The 26,126-nt window shown below is 42.9% G+C and overlaps 1 protein-coding gene across 5 annotated transcripts in view; it reads left to right on the forward strand.

Moving 5' to 3' along the window:
- The first annotated feature begins 1,345 nt into the window (after positions 1-1,345).
- KIF4A (kinesin family member 4A) overlaps positions 1,346-26,126 on the forward strand; it is a 37,433-nt gene continuing 12,652 nt past the window's right edge. Inside the window, exons 1-27 of one of the 5 annotated variants that reach the window (XM_069985865.1) lie at positions 1,346-1,676; positions 3,339-3,468; positions 3,547-3,661; positions 4,732-4,922; positions 6,699-6,791; positions 6,867-7,033; positions 7,740-7,834; positions 9,307-9,426; positions 10,351-10,526; positions 10,617-10,678; positions 11,037-11,169; positions 11,730-11,788; positions 11,874-11,979; positions 12,320-12,391; positions 12,968-13,147; positions 13,405-13,508; positions 15,691-15,835; positions 19,941-20,051; positions 20,130-20,213; positions 20,294-20,407; positions 21,151-21,306; positions 21,569-21,663; positions 21,753-21,885; positions 22,218-22,388; positions 22,566-22,685; positions 25,023-25,100; positions 26,000-26,104. In XM_069985865.1, coding sequence (XP_069841966.1) covers positions 3,352-3,468; positions 3,547-3,661; positions 4,732-4,922; positions 6,699-6,791; positions 6,867-7,033; positions 7,740-7,834; positions 9,307-9,426; positions 10,351-10,526; positions 10,617-10,678; positions 11,037-11,169; positions 11,730-11,788; positions 11,874-11,979; positions 12,320-12,391; positions 12,968-13,147; positions 13,405-13,508; positions 15,691-15,835; positions 19,941-20,051; positions 20,130-20,213; positions 20,294-20,407; positions 21,151-21,306; positions 21,569-21,663; positions 21,753-21,885; positions 22,218-22,388; positions 22,566-22,685; positions 25,023-25,100; positions 26,000-26,104 — 3,102 coding nt within the window. In that variant the 5' untranslated portion in view covers positions 1,346-1,676; positions 3,339-3,351. The other 4 variants (XM_069985863.1, XM_069985862.1, XM_069985864.1 and 1 more) reach the window with 4 other exon arrangements.

Raw genomic sequence — 26,126 nt, forward strand, 5'->3', positions numbered from 1 at the left:
CGAAGGCTACATCGCAGACTGAAGATCGCAGACGAGTCGGCACGTGACAGGTATGTATAGCGCACCACACTTCCGGGTACACGGGTGTGGGTGGTGGGACACGGGGAAGGGGGCCATTCACAGACATAACATACATTACAAAGTTGTATAACTTTGTAATGTGTGTTATTCTGTCAATAATTCTTTACTGCCGCACTACCCCTTTAACCCAGTGGTCTTTTTCTGTTGACAGTCTTCCATGTTTTTGTGACTGAACATGTAGTGTATCGGGGTTCTCCCACTTCCAGCCGTCTGTTTCTGACTGGTGATACTTTGATTTGCATTAGCAATATTGTTTTGTTATTTTTAAAGGGGGTATCCAGCGCTACAAAAACATGGCCACTTTCCCCCTACTGTTGTCTCCAGTTTGGGTGGGGTTTTCAAACTCAGTTCCATGGAAGTAAATGGAGCTTAAAGGGGGATCCCGCCTCCTTCACTGACTGGCTGAGCGGACCTGAGACGTGACGTCTTGGGCCCGCGCCAGACACCCGGAAGCGGCACCAGAGCGCCGGCAAGGGAGCCGGGCACCGGAGCGCCGCGATGCTGGACCCGCCGCTGGGACCGGAAAGGTGAGTGGACGAAAGTTTGGGTTCGGATCGACTCGAGCATGTTCGAGGTTCGCTCATCTCTAATAGACACACAAGGGGAAGGAGAAGGACACTCATTCTACTGGACAAGACAGAAGAAACCATGAACCATCCTGCAGACAGATCTTGTGAGGGCAGAGAGTGGGCATATTAGTGAGGGGACGGCTGCATGTAACCAGTGTAGTGTCATAATGTGTGGATGCGAATGACGACAAGGCGGAGATCACAAACCGAGAATGGAAGGACCCCCAAATCCTGTGCAATTCTACAACTCTACACTGACATAGAAAATTATGAAGTCTGCCCTGAGGATTACACAGTGGAAAGTGCAGAATCCACAGCAGCACAGAGCATTCAGGAGTGACGGGACGCAGGACACACAGGAGAAACTTTTTAATCAAATAAGTTTGATTATACACTATAAGTAAAATATGTGAATAAAAAAACGACTTTAAAACCGTGTGACCCAGCTGTTCTTCACGTTTAATTTGCTAAATATTCCTGAATAGTGAAAGTGATAAGTATTAGAGAATGTGGAGCCATCCGGGCACCGCTTGGTTTCCATCACTTATTAAAAACTCCCGGCACATGAAGAAGCATCACGTCCGTCCGTCACACGTACAACGCGCAGGCGCAAACACGCCGATAATGGGCGTTTCCCATACGGCTTTAAACTTGGCGCATGCGCAATACTGTTAGTGAATTTTCCGGAGTGCGCGAGCGACATTGCTCCCAAAATTGCGTACAGCTATTTGGAAGTCAGTCCCGAACGTGTATATGAGCGTCACCTCATCTTCTTTTTCTGCTGGGGCTTACTTTTAGCCACTTTTCGGGCACATTGCCCCTAACAAAAATGGCGGTTAACTGTTCAGCGCCTGAGAGCTGACTCTCCGGAAAAACTGATGACGTATATAAGTGCGCAGCGACTGATTGGTTGGTTCAAGGCATTGGGCATTTTGAAAGCTTGGCGGTTGCTGAAGTTAGAGCCGGACGCACAGGACGGGGGAGACGTGAGCGGCAGTACTGGTCGCGGAGATCAACAGCCGGTGGGTGAGAGCACGGCCACTTAACGGTTGTGTGAGGTGTTTGGGACGTGACTGCTGCTCTTGTGTCGCCCCGGGAACCGTTTCCTGCCCGTTATACACACCGTCTATTGTGTCTGTGATACGCGGGCTGGACACAGCCTAGAGCTCCAGGTTACCCCATCCTCCAGGCTGACTGTAGTGTGTGTTAGTGCGGTGGTCGTATATGTGAGGTCAGTGATGTGTATGGGCAGTAAGACCCCACTCATTGCCACAACAAAGGGGCCCAGTGTCCTGCCACATCGCTGCCCAGTGCTCTCCAGCCAGTGCAGAACTACAACTCCCAGCAGCCTGTAGCTGTCACTGCATGCTGGGAGTTGTAGTTCTGCCACCGGTTGTTCATTGTGTTGTGGCATTAGTCAGCAGTTCCAGCGTGAGCAGAAGGGGCACAGTGCTGTCAGGGTGGCAGTGCCTCCTGATGTTATTATGTAGTGCTGTTACCTCCTGTAGCTGGTACTGTGCTGTGTCCATGGGCAAAGACTGTGGTGTGTATGATGGATCCTAATGTGATTGGCTTAAAATTGTCTGTAAAGATAAGTGACACCTATGACAGGTACCTGCAGCTGTCATCAAAGCTTCTTCACTGTTTGTTTCTTCTAAGACCTTTCAGCTGGATGTGCAGGCTCAGCCAATCATGTGATTGTGGGCCCTGCTGAGATGGGGGGCATATGGTACTGAAACGGGTGGTTGGGTATCACTCCTTTCTTTTTATTTTATTTTATTTTTGCACCATCCCCAGCAAAATGTAAAGATGCTTTTGAGGATGAAGGTAAGGGAATTGCCTTCATCCTTAACACCTCATGTGCAGTATGGAGATATCGGCAGGTTAGGTTCTTCCCCTAAGCTTGCAGCACCTCTTCATTGCCTGCCACCTTCTAAGCTATGATCCATTGAGAAAGAGGTGTTGTCGGCATAGGGCATGGATTCTCTAGGCCCCGCCTCTTTGACCCCCTGGCATAAAATCTTTTTCCCAAAATACCGGCACCCGGAAAGAGGAGGACCCTGGGACCAGGTATGAATCGATGCAAGCTACAGAGTGGTACCGGCAGTTAAGGGGGTCCCTGGGTGGTTTACAGACTTGCTTTAAAACTTAATTGTCACTTGAAAAAAAAAAATCAAGAAATGTCATGAGGTTGGCTCAAATATTTTGATTGGTCAGGTGACCCTGACTTATCTTCAGATGTAACTGGGGGAAGAGTCTGGCTTGGCACTCACTGTGACAGGCTCTATGGTGTAAATGGAGTAGATGGAATACTTTCCTTGTCAGTGATAGACAGCATTTTACCCTGTTTTTCCATCATACAGATTTTTATAGTATGGTCTCCACTTATGTGATGGCCAAATGATGTCAACATTTTTGATTGGCTGCAGACTGGGTGCTTAGACCCCTACTGATGATTAGAGCTGATAGAAGAGCCCCTCACTCCATCTCTGCAGGAAACAACAATGGAGCTAGGCTCCTGTAGGTGGCCGGGGAGAGAAATAGCTCAGCCATGTGCTTCTCCTGGCTCTATCCTACGATCGCTGGGTTTCTGTACACAGACCCTGAAAGAACCCAAGTTTTGACAAATCACATTGACTTATGAAAAGTGACCAGGACAATTTCAGTGAATTTTTTTTTATCTTGCAGGTTTGTTTGCAACATGGGAAAAGATGAGGGTATCCCAGTGAGGGTTGCTCTAAGGTGTCGTCCTTTAGTAACAAAAGAGGTCAATGATGGCTGTAAGACGTGTCTTACTTTTGTACCTGGGGAACCTCAGGTGAGTGAATTGCACGACGTTTGTTCTCCTTGGGTTATGCTGCTATGTGTACATGCTGACAGTGTTTCTAATACGCAGGTGATAGTTGGTAATGAAAAGTCATTTACATATGACTATGTGTTCGATCCGTCAGCGGAGCAGGAGGAAGTGTATAACTCGGCAGTAGCTCCTCTTATTAAAGGCCTGTTCAAAGGTAAGTCTACAAGCATATAGAACTAAAAAACAAAGGTTAGGATGAGGCATCTGGTGGTCCATGAGAGGACCCTCTACTGGGTAAAGGCATAGTTCTATCCCAGAAAGCAGGAAGGCTTCTTTGCTTTTCTCTAAGGAAAGTCAGTATTTAGGCTAGATTGCCTTGTTGGTCGGAGGCTTTGTTCTGGGCCTATGCCATAGACTGCGTTTAAAGTCCAGTGACATAAAGGACACTAGACATATCTCATTAAAGCTAGTGGGGCTTTGATGTCCATCTTGCAGTGGACCAACCAACTTTGACGCTTCTGAGCTGAATCTGCAACAGAGGCTCTGGACCGTGTCTCTGATGCCAAGGGTGGACCTACCCTTGGCAAGAAATATATTGTGACGAGTGGAAGTGGGAACTATGCTGGCGTAATATAGGCGGTCTAAAGTTCTATGCCAGTAGTCAGTCTTAGATCCGGGAATCTCACGCACGAAATCCGCAGCTAATCCGCAATACACGTATTAATAATAAGAATAATATGTGTATTGCGGATTAGCTGCGGATTTCGTGCGTGAGACTCCCGGCGGATCCGCCCGTGTGAATTTACCCTTACAGTATTTTAAGGATGATGTTAAAGGAGACCTGTAACCCCCCCGTGCCGGGGTTACAGCCCCCTATACTCACCTGATCCCGCCAGGTTCCGCTTCTTGAGCCGGTCGGGTCACGGAGATATCAGCTCCTGAACCCGGCTCGCGCGCTGACAGGAGGGTCCGATGCCCATAGAGAATGACGGAGGATCTGACTCCCCATTCTATATGCGCGCCGGACTCTCCTGTCAGCGCGTGCGCCGGGCTTCGGGAGCTGATATCTCCGTGACCTGACCGGATCCAAAAGCGGGATTAGGTGAGTATAGAGGGCTGTAACGGGGGGTCGGGAGCCTGTCGCCCCGGCACGGGGGGTGACAGGTCCTCTTTAAGGAACATTTTAGTAAATGTCTTGGCTTCATATGAAGCACCTTTTACAGTATGTACTTGAAAATTAAACTTTTTACTAAGCAAATATTACACTCATGTGAATTTCCTCAGGATACAATGCAACTGTTCTCGCTTATGGACAGACTGGATCTGGAAAGACCTTCTCAATGGGAGGCGCTTACACCCATGACCAAGAGAACGAACCAACTGTTGGCGTCATCCCAAGAGTTGTCAAGGCTTTGTTTAGGGAAATTGAACAAAGGAAAGACTGGGAGTTTCTTCTTAAAATTTCTTACTTGGAGGTAAACTTTGAAGTTGCATTCCTTGGGGGTAATCCAAAGGGTTATTGCCATCTTTTATATAAGTGCTAGAATATCACTAGCATGTGCCACCATGTCATGATCTGTTATGGTCTGAAGGGGTCACAGTGCTGCATTCCCCCCTCTGGTTGCTCTCTACATATTGAGTGGCCCAGAAGCTGCTATTCTTGGGGAAACTTGGAGAATGAGGAATACAGCACTAAAGCTATTTTTCTACCCTCTGTATTGTGGGGATCAGATGGGCATTAGAGGTTGAATCCTGATGTTCATAAAAAAATCTAGTGGTTGAATGAGGTGCCACAATGTCCTAGTCTGAAAAGGGTCTATGGTGCCCCTGTGTGTGAAATTTGTAGGTAATGTATAATCCAGATGCTATGCTCAAAGGGCAGGATAAAATGACTAATGTTGAACTAGGAAATATGGCCCCCAGTCTAACAACACTATTCTGGCTCTAACAGCAAAGCTACTTTGATAAAATGAGCAGACTATAGCAGTTTTCTCTATTGTAATTGATGGTTGTGTCCTACTGCGCATGACAAATAGATATACAGATATACTACAGTCTGTGTCACTTACTTTACAGTAGTCCCACGCAGGACACCTATATGCCGCTCTAGGATGTGCTATAATTTTGTAAGTTTAGAATAACTCTTAAGTTACACACATGTAACAAAATAATTACTAGTCACTCAACTCTGTTAAAACTGCTATCTAAGGAAAGTCCATGGGGATCCTGAGTCACCGCTTGCAGGCAAACCTTTCAGTCCCTGCCCACTTTTTAAATGTACAAGTGAAATTTAAAGTGCAACTATCATTTAAAAAAAAGTCTGACATGTAATGGCAACATGTCAGAAATTCGTTTCTGTGGGTGTCTGGGTGCTGGGTCCCCTGCCGATCGCTAGAAGTAAGGGGCAGGAGCGCTGTGCCCTTTCATCTCTGCTTTTACTGCAGACTACATAATCAGCTGATTACAGGACCAGAGCAAAGTCCCCACACAACTTGGATCGGTGCAGAAGTATTGAAATGTGTACGCAGCGGAAGATGTAGTAAACATAAACTTTTTATTGCAACGCGTTTCGGCCTTATCGTATATAATAAAGGCATTTCTCTGATGCTTGAGAAAGGCCTTATATACATTAAGGCCGAAACGCGTTGCAATAAGTTTGTTTACTACTTCTTCCGTGGTTGGATTGAACCCTCCATGGGTTGAGGATTTTGGTTTGTACCGCTGCGTACACATTCCATTACTTCTGCGTTGATCCAACTTCTATTAAGATAAATAACTTCTGACATGTCTCTATGACATGGCGAAAGTTTTTTTAAATGATAGTTACAGTTTATCATAAGCCGCCCGTCCTGATGACGCCCATGATTGGGTGAAACTAGTTGAGGGACTATGCAGCATTTCATTTACATATCACCCTACTACTACAGTTGGTTTGCAGCTAGGTATGACTATACTATACCCAAATAGGTATCAACATGTGACTTATTTTGGACATAAGTGGTGTGGGGCAACATCTATGTATTACCTTTTAACAAGCAAGAGACAAATAAGTTACATTTTTATGGACTTAGTTGGAGCCAACTTTAGGCCCATTTCTGTCTTCTATAGTTAAATTTTAATCTCTACGCTTCTGTTCTTCTTGGAAGCAACACAAACTACAGTTTTGTCGTTGTTGTGTTTTTTTTTTTTTTGTTTTTTTTTTTGTTTTTTTTTGTTCTTTCACTTATTTGTAAATTTACTTTCTTGTAAAGATCTATAATGAGGAAATCCTTGACTTGCTGTATTCTCCCCGGGACAAAGCCTCTCCTATCAGCATCCGGGAAGACCCTAAGGAAGGCATTAAGGTTTGTTGAACCAAGGCATTTTCTTTGTCCAGCAACTGTTTAATATGTGGAGCTAACCTTTCTTCTTTTCCTCAGATTTGCGGCCTAACAGAACGGGATGTGAAGACTGCTGTGGATACAATCGCTTGCCTGGAGCAGGGCAATAGCTCTCGCACTGTTGCCTCTACAGCTATGAATTCCCAGTCATCTCGGTCTCATGCCATCTTCACTGTCTCAATAGAGCAGAGAAAAATTGGAGACAAGTAAGTAAATAGCTGGATGTCTATCGTCTAGTAAGGATTACTGTCATAAACCCACTTCTTCCAACTGTGGTGGTTAAGTAAATAAGATGCTGTTTATAAATTTAACTTCTATCTTTCTACTTGCTTATAATCCTGCAAGCCAGGAAAGCTCATACATTAGAGGACTACTAAGCTCAGTGATATAATGGACAGGACCACCAAGTCCCCTGTACTTTTAGGATTACAATGGGAAATGCTTACTATAAACCATAGTTTCCCGAGATGTCTTTTAATCCGTAAATTGGATTACTGCTTGTCTATAGTTATAAATGGTTACATTAAAGGAGAAGTCCTGTGAAAATGAAAAATTGCTGGCAGGGGGTTGCAGAAACATAATAAAGAATTTATACTTTCCTGTCCCTGTGGTGCCACTTTAACTGCTCTCGGACAGCTCCCGCCTTCCTGGTGCGTCCTCCTGCTGCTGAATGTCACAGCCTTGCTAACAGCTTTCCTGTTCGGCCAGTGATTGCAGCAGTGTACCGCCTCACTTGTTGAGTGAGCAAGCCATCAGCCTGGTATGAGACTCTGCAGGAGGTCAGTGGCTGTCAGAGATCAGCAAGGCAAGCACTGAGGAGGCACGGGGATGGGTAAGTATATGTTCTTCATGTCCCCTCCCAAACGGGACTCCTCCTTCAAGGAATCTGAACTGTTACTTCATTCTTCGTAGAAACAACAGTTTTCGTTCCAAACTCCACCTAGTTGATCTTGCTGGGTCAGAAAGGCAGAAGAAGACCAAAGCCGAAGGTGATCGCCTGAAGGAAGGTAAGTGTATACATGTGTTTAAAGTTTGTCAGGAATAAAGGACAAGGCTTAAAGAGAACCAATCACCTAAAATTTACTATCCCTATTATCAAAGGTCTTCTCTCCCTAAGTCTATCTATGAAGATACAGACTGCCTTTGCAGTCTGTATCTTATTCTTTACCTAATTCCTCCTCTTCTGTGCAGTAATGCCGGGCGCCGCCATCTTGATGACGGCACACTGGAACGCACCGATGGAATGCAATTGACGTCATTAAGATGGCGACGGCCGGCATTACTGCACCGGAACAAAGGAGCAGGTAAAGTATAAGATACAGACTGCAAAGGCAGTCTGTATCTTAATGAAGTCTATTTATGAAGATACAGACTGCAAATGCAGTCTGTATCTTATACTTTACCTGCTCCTTTGTTCCGGTGCAGTAATGCCGGCCGCTGCCATCTTGTTGACATCACACTGGAACGCACGTGACGTCATCAAGATGGCGGCGGCCGGCATTACTGCACCAGAACAAAGGAGCAAGTAAAGTATTAGATGCAGTCTGTATCTTCATTTTGTCTATTTATAAAGATACAGACTGCAAAGGAAGTCTGTATCTTGTACTTTACCTGATCCTCTTGTTCGGTGCAGGAAGGCCGGCGCCGCCATCTTGATTACGCTACTTGCGTTCCACTGCTGGAACGCAAGTGACGTAATCAAGATGGCGGCGCCTGGCCTTCCTGCACCGAACAAGAGGATCAGGTAAAGTATAAGATACAGACTGCAAAGGCAGTCTGTATCTTCATTTTGTCTGTTTATGAAGACAGACTGCCTTTGCAGTCTGTATCTTATACTTTACCTGATCCTCTGGTCCGCTGTAGCATGGTCGGGCGCCGCCATCTTGATTTAGTCTCTTGCATTCCTGCGGTGGAACGCAAGCGTCATCATCGAGATGGCGGCGCCCGGCCTTGACGCTCTGCATGACGGGAGCTTCCTGTCTCACGCCGGCTCTTTTGATAAGAGCCGGAGCGAGACCGGAAAGTAAAAAGTAAATATTTTAAAAACGCGGCAAAAAAAATAATCAAATATATTTACAATTATTAATAAAATAATTAAATCTAATTAGGGGGGCTAATTGATTTTTATCCATGATTGGTTCTCTTTAACTTCTGAAAGAGGCACTGTCGCCAAAACATGTCAAAGTTTTGACATGTTTAGGTCAGAGTGTTCAGACTGCAACCGATCCAGAGAAAGAGCTAAAATAAGTTGCACTCATCGCACTTTTATCCAAGCACTGTTACATTACAAGGAGACAACTGAATAATAAAACTCTATGGGGCACTTTCTCTCTCTGCTTATTCCTCTCTTTATGACACATACCTTTTTTATGATTTGTCAGGTTCTGTTTTGACTAATGGACCAATAATATATACAATGTATTACCTACTGATTTGTGATTGATTTAAAAAAATACATTGTGAACTTTTGAACTCGTAGGTATCAGCATTAACCGTGGCTTGTTGTGTCTGGGCAATGTTATTAGTGCTTTGGGAGATGAATCTAAGAAAGGTGGCTTCGTGCCATACAGAGATTCCAAGTTGACCCGTCTTCTACAAGGCAAGTTTCTGTATTTTTACTTATTTCCTATTTCTTTGTTTTTTACCTGGCATATGATGTCAAATTCAGAAAAGGCTTTAACTTAGCTGCGATCAGTTTAACATCTACCAGTAAAGGGCATCAATCCTGATCAGTTTGCAGACGATGGTCACTGTGAGCAAAAGTAAGGTTAGCGTCATAGCTCCAGAACCTGGAAGCGACCACACAGTGGGAGTGCTGTCAGGAGCCAGGGAAGTGTACTTTAATGTAAAGCACGTGCTCCTTGGGCACATCTCAAGAAAAGACCCCTCAACAAGCCATCTCTTTTAATGGAGGTGAAAAAATAACGTGCAGTTCCTCGATCTTTGAAAAATAGAACTGGATATGCTGTGGATATTCCTTTGGGGACCCCTTCCTTTCATAAAAACAGGTTCTGGGCTTTGTACATTAAAAACCAGACAAAAAGGAAAGGAGCAGTAAGGTAGAGGTGGTCACTCTGCCGTTTGACTGGCTTTCCCCAGCCTCTTACCACCTGGCTCCTGCTCTAAAACTTGTCATGTGTCCCATAAATCTGTCAGTGGATTGTAGAAGGGCTCATTACTGACAATGAAACCCTTGAAAAATATACTAAAAGGTTAGTTAAATTCCTATGAGAATGTCCTTTTTGTCTAAAATGTGTAAAAGTATACACTGAACCACCTTGTAAAAGTGGCGAGCATACATAACAGGTGCTAGAAGTACCTTTTTCCTCCCATTTTAAAGATGACAAAGTTGTGGCAACTTGCTCTGTAAAGTTTGTCACTGCACCAGCCTCAAAACTTGATATGTGCTTCTTTGATGTGCAGCTAGTTGAATGCTAAACAGCTTTTGTTACTTCTGGAATTTTTTTTTTTCTATAGTGTAATCTTTAAGTTGAAGAAATAAAAATGATATATGTTCTTACAGATTCCCTCGGTGGTAACAGCCATACTCTGATGATTGCTTGTGTTAGCCCTGCTGACTCAAACATGGAGGAGACCATCAATACGCTCAGATATGCAGACAGGGCCCGGAAAATCAAAAATAAACCTATAGTGAACACAGATCCTCAGGCTGCAGAACTTCAGAAACTTAAACAGCAGGTACTTGTATGGTCTTAGCTGGAGGAAAATGAGAACAGGGCCCTGTCTAGTATTAAGAGGATGTCACAATGTGTCTCTTATTCTGAACAGGTGCAAGATCTGCAGGTATTGTTACTACAGGCGCATGGGGGGACTCTACCTGACCTAACAAGGTAAGAGAATCAGATTTCTGCAGCTAAAAAGAAATGGTAAAAAAAAGCTTCTACATTTGGGGGTATAGGCAGTCAACCATTGAATAACCTATAGTATAAAATTTCCTGCTCCTGTTTTTATAAATTAAATGGATTGTACACTTTAGAAATAGATCTATTGACCGCAGAAAGATCATTCAAGCCAGTATGATTATCAGTAATACATTTGAGCGCAAAGGATGTTCAGCGTTCTCTCAAGGTCTTGTCCTTGAAGCCTTGGTAGGTCACAAGTACATTTTATTCTCGCCAACCTAGAGAGTTAACACATACAGAAGCCTCTGTATTGGCCTGCTATTTTATTGCAGTTTACATCTTTTAGGATGGAACCATCCGAAAACTTACAGTCTCTTATGGTGAAGGCTAAAACCTTGGAGGAAGAAAATGGCAAACTGAGCAGAGAGCTGAGTGAGGCTGCCGAACAGACTGCCCATGTTCTTGAGAGAATCATTCTAGTGAGCTAAATACTCCATCCCTGTTGCCATATATCATAGTTAAATTTTCAGTAAAACATAAAAAGTAAACTTGTTGCAATCCGGTTTTGTCTACTGCAGGGAAAACTGCCTTAGGATATGTTTACATGTGGCCGATTTTGTTTCGGATATGTGTGGCTTACATCTGTATGTAAATATTTTCTGTACGTGCAGCAGAAACCTCCCTATTTGGATGGATAGAATGGATTTCTGCAACAAATCTGCCACATGTGGGCATAACTTTAAAGCTGCACCCCCTTAAATTCTGCCCTCCTATCTGATTGTCTATCACATTATTTCCTTCTATACGTTGCCGTCACCCCTAGTCTAGCCTTCTGCTACTGATCAGCTACCACCTTGCCTTTCAGACTTTATTCTGCTTTCTCCTTCTTTCTGTTTGCTTTGCTATCACTTCCATGGGGCATTATTTGGACCGCTAAAGCTTGTACCATCCCTGCTTTCATCCTACATTCATAGTAATAGATCAGTGGTAGAAAATGTAACAAATACCCGTGTATTCTTTTTTTCACTGCCACTTGTAGACCGAGCAGGAAAATGAGAAACTGAATGCAAAGATGGGAGAACTTAAACAACATGCAGCGTGAGTCGACGTGTGTTTTTTTTTTTTTTTTTTCCCCTTAATCTGTTTTTCCTGTCTTAATAAATGGATTTGATCCCACCCACAGCTGTAAGGTGGATCTACAGAAGGTAGTTGAAATACTAGAAGATCAGGAGCTGAAAGAAAACGTGGAAGTTATTCGCAATTTGCAGCAGGTCATTGTCCATCTTCAGGTAAGTTATCTATCTTTCCCAAAAAAATTAATAATAGATCAATTCCAGACTATATTACATAACTTGAAAATGAATTGTTTAGACACACAACTGTGACAGGAGACAGATCCTTTAAAGAAGTTTAGTGCCCGCCTGGTGATTGGCTTCATTGAATCATCCAGTTTGTGCGATTTGTTCATAGGAAAAGATATCTTGGGTCTCTTTATTGCAATAGAAGGGTAATATTGCAGTTTGTTGTTTTTTTTTAGTTTGTTACACAAGAGTTTTTGTTTTCTTCCTGGTGCTGTCAATTGTTCAGCATGACCGAGTCTTATCCGTCTTGAATCTTTCCTTTTCCCAGGATGAAACTTCAGGAATTGCTGCCTCTATTGAAGCTTTGGTTGATGACGTTTCACACTCTCCTTCTCTAGAGGTAGGACTGATATGTAATAGAAAGGGATTTATGTGACTAGAGAAAACGAATATGGTCATTTTGTTGAGCCTTACTATATTGTAATATCTTAGACTAAGTTAGTTAGACCAGATGTCAACATAAAATCGGTGCAGGCCGTTAAATCTTATTGGCTTCATCATAGTCTTTAGAATTTAAATCATTCAGTCGGCCACACGTCCTCTCAAGTAAACAAGAATGTGCAAACAACTAATTATTATAGAATATGATGTTAAAAAGTCCCACGATTGATTAAGCCTTGTCATTGTAATTGCTGTGGAGATGAGTTAAGTTGTTCTGTTAGAATGACAAGAGTTTGTAGATGCTTAATCAGGTGAAAGGAAGGAGTCTGTCAGAATCAGAATTGTCACTTTACAATCTGCTATCCAATCTACTCTTACTTAGGTGGTGGTCTACCATTCGAAAGGTGTGGGTTACCGCAGTCAGTTCTCCTGACATAACTTGCAAGGCCCCCTGAATGACCTTAATCTACATTAATATCTTTACTGTACCTCGCTGAGGTGGCCTGTTCAGTTTTATTTTCTGTTTGCTTTGCAGAATAAAGACACTGGAGAAAAGCGTTCTTCTGACGGATTTACCACTAGCCATGCCCTTAGACAAGCACATCTTTCCAAAGAGCTGATTGAGTTGAATAAAGCATTGGCCCTGAAGGAAGCTCTGGCCAAAAAGATGGCCCAGAATGATAGCCAGCTGGAACCAATGCAGGGTGAATATGTGGTAAGTATTTTCCGTTTGATGCAATGCGGTACCACAAGCAAGGAGGGTGAAGGTGTTTTTTCTTAGCATTTGTGTGTGATGTATTCTAAAAGCCATACAAATAAAGATACGAGACTTACAAGCATTGAATAAAGCAGGAAAAGTGTGTGTGTTGGTGGAAACGGTTTACATTTTTTCGGGACCATCACCCTTATTCTCTGCCTTAAGCTATTTCGCTTCTGGCTGCAACTTTTATTTATATTAACTCTTGTGTGCAGAATAATATAAAGACCTTGGAAACAGAGGTGGCAGCTCTACAGAAGGAGAAGGAAGACCTAGTACTTGCTCTTCATTCAGCCAAGAAGGACACCAATCAGGCTAAGTGAGTAGATATGATTCTAGTTTACTTGTATTTAAATACATTTATAATTTGCAGCAGAAATAAAGATTTCCAAATAGACAAAACTAACCATGTTTGTAAGATTGCCGGCCTCTCCTAGATTGAGTAATTTTGTGCCAAATCCCGCTGTTGTTGGCTTCTTCCTTGACCACTTTGCACTAGTCCCACTGTCCTTGTTTAATAGTTCAGCAATATTGGTGTGTTCTGTAGAAGGTTCAACCACCTTAAAGGGGTATTCTATACACACACACACACACACACACACACACACACACACACACACACACACACACGACTAGACGGCTGGTGTAAACAAGTCCCTGGCAGGCTGTGTCTGCAGCTTTGGCCCTCCCAGCATTACATAGGTGGTAAAATCTGAGATCAAGTTGCTGATTATTATCCTTCTGGCATTACAAAGTTGCAGATAGAGACTTTTTTACACGAGCCATTCCCAAAGGGAAGGGAGAGTCGGAGGAGACAGAGAAAAGCTCACGCACAGTTTAGTCTTCAGCAGTGAAACACTGACAACACAGATGTTGAATCCAAGTCCTGGACTGTTTCCCTGGACAGCATAATGTATCAACGTAATGCCGGCCGTAAGGAAACTCTCTGTAATGACAGTCTGGGCAATTCAGAGTTTTCCCACTGCCAGCATGATCCATCGTGCATGGCGAAACAGTCCCGGACTTGCATTCAACGTACATGTTTCACAGACCACGGGACTTTTAAATGCAGCCTAAGAAGCAGCTCAGAACTTGTTGGAAGAAGACTGAATAGAAGACTGAATAGATAATAAGTATGGAATGAATTGTTCGTTTCACCATGGGCAGCAACATATTAAAAGTTGTGTTCGATGTTGCAATCCAAACTCACTGCGGCTCCCTTAATGACTAAAGACAAGTGGGTTCAGGACATTGGGCCTATAGAGGACTCGGTGGCGGGAGGTGTTGGAAATGGTTCCATTGTTGTCCCTATGTGAAGCCCAGCGGATGCCACAGTTATTTTTGTTGCACAGAGTCTATAAAAAGGGTACCGGCCAATATCTAAATGCCCTAGGTGTGAGGCTGAAGACTTACATAATTCATATGTTCTGGGACTGCCGGGTGCTAGACACCTACTGGAGGGGGGTGAAGGACACTATCCAACAGGCCTTTGGCATCTCTATCACACTATCACCATGTCATTATGTTTTGGGAATGTTGGGTCTCTTGCAATTAGACGACTATACTGTACTGGGAATACAGAGGATACTGTTTCAGGCACGCAAGTGTATAGCTTCCAAATGGACAAATTCACAAAGAACCACCCACCATAGCAGGATTCTTAAATAGAATGAACAATTATTATTAGACTGGAAAGAGGGGTATATATTAAAAGGAAATGTCTCCACAAGTTTGAACAAATATGGCTGGACACGCCAGGTATCCCGACTCGGATATTGTTGCAGACATGTAGGAACCCCTTTCAGCAATTTCTCAGTGCGATGGCTAGGTAGGGGAGTTACAACTAAGAACAATGAATGTAGTGGTGCGTTCCCCCTCTTCACTCTGAATGCCGAGCATTGGAACTGGGGTGCTTATTAGCTATGTATACTTATGTGAGATCTCCCTTCAGGGCAACACAGAAAATCCTGGACTAACACAGTGAGGGATACAGAGACTCTGCGACCTGTTTTTCTAGTTTGTTCATTATAGTTATTTTTACTAGTATTATATGGCAATACTGACACAGGGTGTCGTGAGATTCGTGCGATATAGTATAACTGTTGAAGAATATGTAGGTGCAATGATCTTGATTTCTTGCTTGTTTTGGAGGAAAAGTTAGAAAATGGCGAACTCACTGCAGGCACAGCCGTAGACGTCAAACCTATATACGGCACTTTTTGTATTTCATGCTATGTGTTTCTGTACAGTGTTGCTGAACAGAAGGCATTAATCTGAAACATGCAAATGATATGTACTGTATGTGCAATTGTACTGCAATGTGAGTTAATAAAAAATCTGATTTAAAAAAAAAAAAATAATAATTGTGTTCGAATGGAATACTACTATTCCGTAGATCATGTAAAGCCTTAAATTTTGTCACAATGTATTGGTGCATAGCTGGAATAAGGGAGTTCAGGTAGTAACAAAGAAGTTTAATTGCTAAATGAAAATTTTTGCAGGTTAAGTGAAAGGCGACGTAAGAGGTTGCAAGAACTAGAGGGTCAGATGGCCGACTTGAAGAAAAAGCTGTGTGAGCAATCGAAGCTTCTGAAGTTAAGAGAGTCCACTGAAAAGACTGTCACTAAACTCAATCAAGAGATACAAGTGAGTTGGGCTTTGGCAGCCTTTCTGTAGAAGGCATTCTCCACATTTTATGTTATGGGGGATTTCCAGGACCACATCATTAGTATCAGGGTGGACTCCCATATTTCATGGCTGTAACTGACTTGCCAGTCATCATAACTGGGTTTCCCATACCCATCTCTTCCTGCTGTGTTGAGTGATTTGTAGGAATATTTTGGGGAGAAGACTCTGGAAAACATTCACGCACGTTGTGAGACATTACATAATCTGGTTACTATACATTATATGTATTTCAGTTACCCTCTCTTTTCATGTCCATCTATTATATCTCACCTTTCATCATTAACCCCCTTAGCGACCCATGATGTACCTGGTACGTCATGGTGCCGCGGGGGGTGTTCAGAGCGGGGTCCCGCCGGGACCCCGCTCTGAACGGCACCGATCCCGGCTGCAATCTGCAGCCGGGCAGTGCCTCTATTAGCCTACGCAGGTCCCGTTGCCGCGCCGGCTAATTAAGCACTTCAATGCAGCTGTCAAACCTGACAGCTGCATTGAAGCGCTTTGTATTGCACATCCCTGGTGTCTAGTGGCACGGATCTCTTTCGATCCCCCCCCCCACCCCCCCACCCCCCCCCCCACCCCCCCGTCGGAATGACGTTGATCCCGGCTCGGCAATAGATTGCTATCACCGATATGATGGATCATTGCTGTGTATATACACAGCATATTATACACACTTTTTTTGTCTTAATGCAATATCCTATATCCTATCATATACCTTGTGGTCAACTATTTGCATGCCGCCTTTCTGCTGCTACTACAGCTTTACTTACAATTTACACCAAAATTGTGGCATCCCGGAGGAGCTACATAACAAATAGACCTGTAAGGTAGTATACTTGCTGTATCCCAGAATTATTGGGTTAATAATGATAATATAGGTGGATTATGGAATTAATGTTATGATATACGTGAATCTAATGAACTTTATGCACTAGCACTTTTGGTACTGTAATTTAATATTTATTCAGTGTTTATTGTATATTGTACTTTATCCATCTGTAAGAAAGACTTGTGTTGTGGGTCAGGGACTACAGCAAATAATACGAGTTAACATATCAATAAATACCTCCGGGATAGCCACCGTTCTTTTTAATGTTAGGTTTTTTCTCTTTTATGAATCGTTTTAAAATACATGTATTTAATAAGATTGAATTCTCTTGCTACGCAAGTCCAGCATTTTTTTCTTTTTGGTGTAAATTGTGTATATACACAGCATTGATCTCTATGAGAGATCACTGCTGTTTATATACAAGTCCCCCAGGGGGGCTTCTAGTTTATGTAAAAATAAAAGTAAAGTGTTTTTATTAATAAAAAAATCCACTCCCCTAATAAAAGTCCCAAATCACCCCCCCTTTTCCCATTTTATAAATATATAAGTTCTTAAATAAACAAATTTGGTATTGACGCGCACGTAATCGCCCAAACTATTAATTAATCACATTCCTGATCTCACACTGTAAATGGCGTCGGCGCGAAAAAATTCCAAAGTGCAAAATTGCGCATTTTTGGTCGCATCAAATCCAGAAAAAATGTAATAAAAAGTGATCAAAAAGTCGTAAATGCGCAATTAAGGTACCAATAGAAAGAACACATCATGGCGCAAAAAAATGACACCTCACACAGCCCCATAGACCAAAGGATAAAAGTGCTATAAGCCTGGGAATAGAGCGATTTTCAGGAAGGTATATTTGTTAACAATGGTTTGAATTTTTTAAAAGCCATCAAATATAAAAGTTTTATATATCGTTGTAATCGTAACAACTTGAAGAACATGCATAACCAGTCAGTTTTACCATAGGGCGAACGGCGTAAATGCAAAACTCCCCGAAATTAAAACAAATCTTTTTTTTTTTTTTTTTCAATTTGACAGCGCAAATGATTTTTTTTTTTTATGGAAAAATAATGCCTGTCATTGCAAAGTACAATTGGTTTCACAAAAAATAAGTGCTCAAATAAGTCTCTAGGTGAAAAAATGCAGCGCTATGGACTTTTAAACATAAAATGGAAAACGCAAAAACGAAAATTTGCTTTGACCTTAAGGGGTTAACTGCTGCTCTGGCGGTTTTGTGTTACTCATCCGTGAAATCCCTGCTCAGTAGGTCATACCATTTGTTTCATTGTTGCATTATACTTTTTTTTTTTTTTTTCCCATTAACTTTGTTTACATAAATATATGGGTTGCCTTATTTCCTGTAACAGTTGTTAAAGGGGTATTCCAGGGAAAATCAATAATTTAGCAAAGGAAAGGGTTAACCAAGGTTAACCCTTTCCTAATATACTTACCTGTTGTTTTTTGGCCCCCCAAGGAGATCTCCGGTCCGGTCACGTGATCTTGCAGCTTGTGGCTCGGATCCTCTTCTCCTTCCGGTTCGGTGACGTCACCCGGCCGGCGCCGCTCTCCGTCTCATTAGCAGCAGAGCACTGAACCCTGACTGGCTTGGTAGCGTGCAGCCAATCAGGGTTCAGTGCTCTGCATCCCCACACGCTTCAGAGTGGGGGTCCCCTGAGGCTGCAGTAAGTTATCAGGGGTCGTCGGGCTCAGTGCCGGTCACCAGTTACATGGGCCGGCACTGCACTACAGCAGGTGATCACTCCGCAACCCCCCCCCCACCTTGTCAGCGATGCCGACCGAGTCCCGGGAGGGGATGCGGCGGGCGGCATTACTTCATTCATAGCTACCAGACACCCGGCTGCCCGCCGCATCCCTTCCCCCCAGGGACTCGGGGTCGGCATCGGTGGGGAAGTAATGTGTATCGGCTGCTGATCTCCCCCCGGCCCCCCCTCCCTGTGTCCCTGTCAGATCACTCACCCCCGGAGCGTGCTGCTGGCCCCGATCTCTGCACTGGTCTGAAGCACCTGTACTCAGCTGACAGGCGCTGTGTACAGAGCAACAAATCTCTCCTGCCTCAGTCACACAGCGCCTGTCAGCTACTGAGTACAGGTGCCTGAGACCAGTGCCGAGATCGGGGCCAGCAGCACGCTGCGGGGGGTGGGGGTGAGTGATCTGACAGGGACACGGGGAGGAGGGGGGAAGTCCTGCAAAGTAATATGTATTTGCTGCTGCGCCCCCCCCCCCCCCCCCCCCCCCCCCGGCCCCCCCCTCCGTGTCCCTGTCAGAGATCGCTCACCCCCGGAGCGTGCTGCTGGCCCTGATCTCTGCACTGGTCTCGGCACTGAGCCCGACGACCCCTGATAACTTACTGCACCCTCAGGGGACCCCCACTCTGAAGCGTGTGGGGATGCAGAGCACTGAACCCTGATTGGCTGCACGCTACCAAGCCAGTCAGGGTTCAGTGCTCTGCTGCTAATGAGACGGAGAGCGACGCCGGCTGGTTGACTGGTTGACGTCACCGAACCGGAAGGAGAAGAGGATCCGAGCCACAAGCTGCAAGATCACGTGACCGGACCGGAGATCTCCTTGGGGGGGCCAAAAAACAACAGGTAAGTATACTAGGAAAGTGTTAACCTTGGTTAACCCTTTCCTTTGCTAAATTATTGATTTTCCCTGGAATACCCCTTTAAGTATGTACTTCAGTTTCATTAACTTTGTACACTGTCCTACTGCTTATATAGTTATTCCATCTGGATACTCCACATATCCATTATTTTTATCGATACTGTATGTATTTTAAAAAAAAAAAAAAATTATAAAATATTGGGGGGGGGGAAGACATTCACGCACAGTAGGGGTACAGCCACACCTCTATTTGAAGGTTTGCTTTTCTGTTGCTGATAAGACTTAACATTTAAAGAAGACAGTTTGGTGCGGTGGGGGTGGTCCTGTAGCCCTCAGTGTACACCTCCACCTGCCCGCTGGCTTCTGCAGCACACCTAATGAGTATTCATAGCTGGCTTCTATAACGTCCCTTCAGAGAACAATGATAAATATTCAGAGGAGGCGTGCTGCAGGAGGACCAATCCCAGTGCACTGAACTGCCTATAAACATATAAAGTGCAGTGGACCTTTTGAAATAAAGGCATCTATTAGTATATCAAACTTGTTTAAACTGCTAAATTCACTTCAACAGTGAATTTTATGAAGTTTTATACTTTGTTTTTAAAGGCAATGAAATCACAGAGAGTACAGCTTATGAGGCAGATGAAAGAAGATGCCGAAAAGTTCCGCTCCTTTAAACAACAGAAGACTAAGGAAGTTATACAGTTGAAGGAGAGAGTAAGTTGGAGTCATGTCGCATAACACAAGTAATACATTTTATTTCCTTTTGTTAAACCTTGCTTATCATTTTCTAAGGATCGTAAGCGACAATACGAACTACTGAAATTGGAAAGGGACTTCCAGAAGCAAGCCAACGTACTTCGTAGGAAAACAGAAGAGGTCTGTGTTCTTCCTTTAGCATCCATCTCTAAGGATTTCTGTAGTGTGTATTTAACAATATAACACAATGTGTTTTTCAGGCAGCAACTTCAAACAAAAGATTAAAAGAAGCTTTACAGAGACAGAAGGAAGCTATGGATCGGCGTAAAGATAGTCAGAACAAAGGCATGGAGGGAGCATCTGTTAGGGTCAAGGTATGTGAAGTAGGCGTCAGTAGTTCACCTTAGGTCTTGGCCTACTGCACAATATTGTTTGTGGATCGCAAAACTATGGATTCATTGTCTGCAAACTAAACGTGTATTGGTCAAAAGAAGTCAATGGGTCCTGTACTGTCCTCAGTTATGGACAACATATGAAAGGGAAAATACAGCAGTGCTAAAAAGTACGCACACTGAAAAATAGTTCCTCTAATCCAACCTGTAACTATATTAATCCAGAAGACAAAATGCTATGAAACAGCTTTCCTATACTAGGGGAAATATTTGGTGCCCCACTTCTAGGAATCTATCAATAAATATTTTTCAAGAGTCCAGTGGACATTAAGAAACCCCTTGAGGATTTGCAGGAGGAATGTAGAAGGGCTGGGTAGTCGGATCTGTAATCAAGTTTAATGCTTTTACACATTTAAAATGTGGGTGAGGGTCGGACACATCATGCCTACATACATCAGGTATTATATACATAGAATATTAATACTGTTCAATAGTAAATGCACTCTGACATAGCATAGAGAATATATATAAGCAGCTATAAGTGCTCACTTACCTTTGCTGGAGATTGGGTCACCACTGTTTTTCAAGGGTAGATGTTAATGGGGGGGGGGGGTTGTAGGGTAATACTATCAATTTGTCATGATCAGTGTGGATTTTGTGCTTTTACAAATTCTGTTGGAAACCAATCTTGGTGTGATGGCATGCAATGTTTGATATTTACGTAGAATTGGCTGGCCAATGAAGTGGAAGTCCTTGTGAGTATAGATGAAGCTCAAGGACATCTTAATGATCTTCTTGAAGACAGAAAAATACTAGCACATGATATTGCGCAACTGAAGCAGAAAAGAGATGCTGGGGAGCGTATACCTGCTAAAATCCGTGTAAGTAAATTAGCATTTGTCCTAAATATAATGTTAATACTTTACATATAATACAGTTATGGAGTTGGGGGGTGTGGGTATTAAAAGCACGTATACACATGTTTATAGGTAAAGAATTTGTGGTTACATGTGACAAACCAGAGACTGCAGACACTGTCACCTGCTGGTTTATCTTGGTCTATGGGATGTTTTATATGGGGTTATCTGACCTGCAGTCAGTCTTGGAGAAGTGATTAAACCTCTTTTTGTCTTGCTCTTTAAGAGGCGGACATACACAGTTGCAGAGCTTGAGAACATGGAAGAGGAGGCTTCAGTCACCCGGCAGATTGAGAGCTTGGAGACTGAGATGGAGCTCAGGTACATTTTATAGATGATGCATAATAATTAAATACTTGAGGGTATTTTATGACTGTTCCATTAACTTGTCGATAAATTGTGCCTTACAGGAGTGCTCAGATTGCTGATCTTCAACAAAAGTTGTTGGATGCTAACAGTGAGGAAGAGCGAGTGAAGCAGAGATGGGAAACAATCACTACAATCATGGAAGCAAAGTGTGCCCTGAAATACCTAATGGGGGAGGTAGGTTATTCACTGTGCCAGTAATGTACCTAAGACCTTTGGTTATTAAGTGCTTGCCGATCCTGATCTTCATTGATAACTTTTTTTTAAATTACTTTCTACTATGCTTTTTAACCAATTTTCTGAACTGATTCAAGTGAGGCCATGCTCCATCTCGCTAAGCCCTGTTCCTTTGTCCTTAGCAGTGTAAATGTTTGGGTCTTGATCAATATTAGGCGAGCATTTTTATGCGTCATAGGCCGTGACTTCTATTTCATTATGTATCTTTTAATTTAATGAATTCATGTGTTCTGTGCTTTTTATTTTGTCCCCTCACTTAACAATATTTTTAGCTGGTTTCTGCCAAAGTTCAAAATGCTAAGCTCGAAAGCAATCTGAAACAAGTCAAGGCTCATGCCGCTGATCTGCAGAAGACAATATTTGAAGAACGAAACCAGATGGCTGAAATGGAGACCGAGCACCAAAGTCAGCTAGTTGAGCTCGAGCAGCAGCACCAGGAGAAGGTACATAGACTTGTATGATAGCTATGCCAAGACTGTATATCTTGTGGTATGTTCAGTATACCATATATAAACCCTTGTTTTTATTCATCTTTTAATATTTACTGTATACAAGTGACTGTAGGAAATGCGTTTTTCCCTTTGGTAATTTTAGCTGTATCCTTTCTGTTGCTTTCTTAGATACTTTACTTGCTGAGCCAGTTACAGCAGAAGCAGCCAATAGCCCCAGAAGTAGAAGAACCTGCTGAGGACAAAGTGACTGAGAGGGAGAAGCAGCTGTTGGAGAGGCTGAAGTTTCAGGTAATCTGAGGCTGACTTCAGTCTGTACGATCTGCTAATCTTAGTGCAGTTCTACCACACTGATCAAAGACCTTGAAAAAACAGAGCTTCCAGTCTTCCAATATTCAGGCTGGTTTGTTGGGTGCTGGGGTGCGTTTGTGTGCTCCTATGGATCAAAAGCATACTCTGTAAAGAGTGTGGAAGATCCTTTGCACCCTTCATCTCAGGCAATATTTGTCCCCAAAGTACTGGCCTCTATGGGCATTTTTTTTCTAGTCTTGTTCATATTGTGGTGGAATTCTATAAATGGTCTTCTCCTCATCAGCTCTTATTGTGGATGAGATGAGAGTTAAGAGGAGGACTTTACGTAAGGGGAAGTGGAGGTGCTCCAAGATTTCCTCAAGGGGCTGTTTGCCTGCATATTATTGACTACTTGACTCACTCCTCTAACCAGCAGGTTAGGTTGGAAACTCATTCACTCATAGCTTTGTCCTCTGTCCTGTGGGTTGACAGATGTAAGGCCTATTCTCCCACAGTGCAACCCTGCATTTACACCCCTGGTTTACAGGATTGTTGCCCAGCTATAATCCTATAATCCTATGGTGGAAGTGTCCCAAAACCAAAAGCTTTTGAGACAATAGAAAAAAAAAACAAATAGGCATATACGGAGAGATTTATCAAACATGGTGTAAAGTGAAACTGGCTCAGTTGCCCCTAGCAACCAATCAGATTCCACCTTTCATTTTCCAAAGAGTCTGTAAGGAATGAAAGGTGGAATCTGGTTGCTAGGGGCGACTGAGCCAGTTTCACTTTACACCATGTTTAATAAATCTCCCCCATAGTGTGAACACCGGGGTGCGTAAGTATGGTAAGCACTTGTAGGTTTTTTTTTTTTTTGTTTTTTTTTTGGGACAATAGAAGTCTTGGATCCCCCACCTAGGGCTTGGTGATTAATCAAATTAATTCGCCCAGAATTTGAGAATCTATTGCCGGTGGTGTGCGCGCAGAGCGGGTACACCAGGTATGTTCCCTCCTGCCCCGGTCTGCCCCATGCTCCCGCCGATCTTCCCCGTGCTCCCCCAGGTCTGCCCTATTCTCCCCCTGATCTGCCCCATGCTCTCCCCAGTCAAAGGTTTCATGGGGCCCCATGCTCTTAGCTATGTCCCTGATCCCTGACGCTCATCTTTACCTGTACTACTACTACACCCGTACTACTCCTACACCCCTCATCTTTACCTGTACTACTACTGCACCCCTCATCTTTACCTGTACTACTACTACAAACATCATCTTTACCTGTACTACTACTACAAACATCATCTTTACCTGTACTACTACTACAAACATCATCTTTACCTGTACTACTACTACAAACATCATCTTTACCTGTACTACTACTACTACTACACCCCTCTTCTATACCTGTACTACTACTACTACTACTACTACTACTACACCTGTACTACTACTACTACTTCACCCCTCTTCTATACCTGTACTACTACTACTACACCCCTCTTCTATACCTGTACTACTACTACTACTACACCCCTCTTCTATACCTGTACTACTACTACTACACCCCTCTTCTATACCTGTACTACTACTACTACTACACCCCTCTTCTATACCTGTACTACTACTACTACTACACCCCTCTTCTATACCTGTACTACTACTACTACTACACCCCTCTTCTATACCTCCACTACTACACCCTACCTGGATGGAGGCACAAAGAAGATCTCCTATACAATATGGGGCACAGAGTACATAGAGCCCATATTTGGGAAAACTACTTATATGGGGCACACAATGGGCTTGTCTACTACATGGGGGCACAGGGGGAGCACTGTTATAGTGGAAAGCAATATAGTTGTCTCAAACATCATTAAAATTGTATCTGACGCTGCAGGGAGAAAATGTTCTGTTCATTTAGCAAAAAGAAGAAAAAAATTGAGATTTAAATCGAGAATCGTCCAAAATTAAAAAGAAAATCAAGATTTTATTTTTTGGCCATATCGCCCAGCCCTACTCCCACCTATATCAGAATTGTTAAAGGATGATATGGGTAGGGTAGACTCATTATAAGCTACCTGGACTTGTTTGGAATGAAAGGACTCTTCTCACCTGCAGACATGACTTGTCTAAAGTGTACCTGTCAGCATGTCCGCTGACCTGTTCAGTTGTAAATTCCACTCTGCATCCAGTTTCACACTTTTAATTTTATATTTATCTACTTCCATTTTCTGATTCACAATAACATTTGAACAAAGAAGGAAATGGCACTTGCAGGTTTTGGCCTCCAAATTTCCTTGCAAACTGTAATTGTTACCAACAATTCTGTTTTTTCTTTAGGATGAAGAAATTGAAAAAATGAAGGAGCTGTGCGAGAAAAACCAACAACTCATGCAAGAAAATGACTTATACAAGCAAGTAAGTGAAGATAAGGCAGACATGGACTCCTTATTTACACTATCCGTCAGGCACAGACATTTGGATAGCAGTCGTATTTGTTTCCAATTGGATAGGGACTAAATCCCAGGATCTTGTCCAGCTGGCCTAATGGGGTTAAACTGGGAACTTGTGCACTCATTGTACTAGTAATGGCCTAATTCCCTTATGTATGCAGACACTTGGGGGCAAATGTATCAACGTGATTTCACTTTTTTTTTTTTTAATTTCTTTTTTTTTTTTGGCTAATACTGCCTTTTTGTGCAATATTTATTGAGACAAATTAGGTCGATTTCTCTAACCACATCCACCCTTCCTCAGTTTTTGTGCCTGGTTTCAGATAAGCTACCTTTTTGAGCTGATTGATCATGTGCGACTTTTGTTCAAAATTGCACTGCAGTATTCCACTGCTACAAAAGCATAGTTTTTTTAGCCAAGCTGTTTTAGTCGGTACTTGTGCCTAATGTTTGCTCAACAACCTTAATATTTTGCGTAGCCCATAAAAGTACCACCTTCTCAAAAAATGCAGATACATTTCACCCCTAAGTGTTTTTCCTTTTTAAATTTTAAAAGGATAGTTACATTTTATTTCTCCTCCAGTACATTACAAAGGTTTTCCAGGAATATATTGCTATTATACCTTTTTGAAGGTCTGCCCCTAGCATCCCTATTGCTCATGGTAAAGAGACCACATGTTTCATCAGACATTGCTGCGTCTGTCCCATGTGTCCCAGCATGGTACTGCGGCTCAGCTTCACACACTTCATAACATATTTGCATCTTTTTTGGACAGTTTATTCTAAAGCAGATATTAGCATGTTGCTTCTCACCAGTGTGATTCTTTTTTGTATTTTTTTTTTTTTTAATGTTCTCCTCCTAAGAAATTGGCACTACTTCAAGTTGCAAGTGGAAAGAAGCTGTACAGTGCATCTGAGAGAACTGCAATCGCTTCCCCAGATTCTCCCTTTGAATTTGTTCCCCCAAAGGTAAGTACTTTGTTCTGGTGCA

The sequence above is a fragment of the Dendropsophus ebraccatus genome, chromosome 10 (assembly GCF_027789765.1).
Source record: "Dendropsophus ebraccatus isolate aDenEbr1 chromosome 10, aDenEbr1.pat, whole genome shotgun sequence".
Taxonomy (NCBI): Eukaryota; Metazoa; Chordata; class Amphibia; order Anura; family Hylidae; genus Dendropsophus; species Dendropsophus ebraccatus.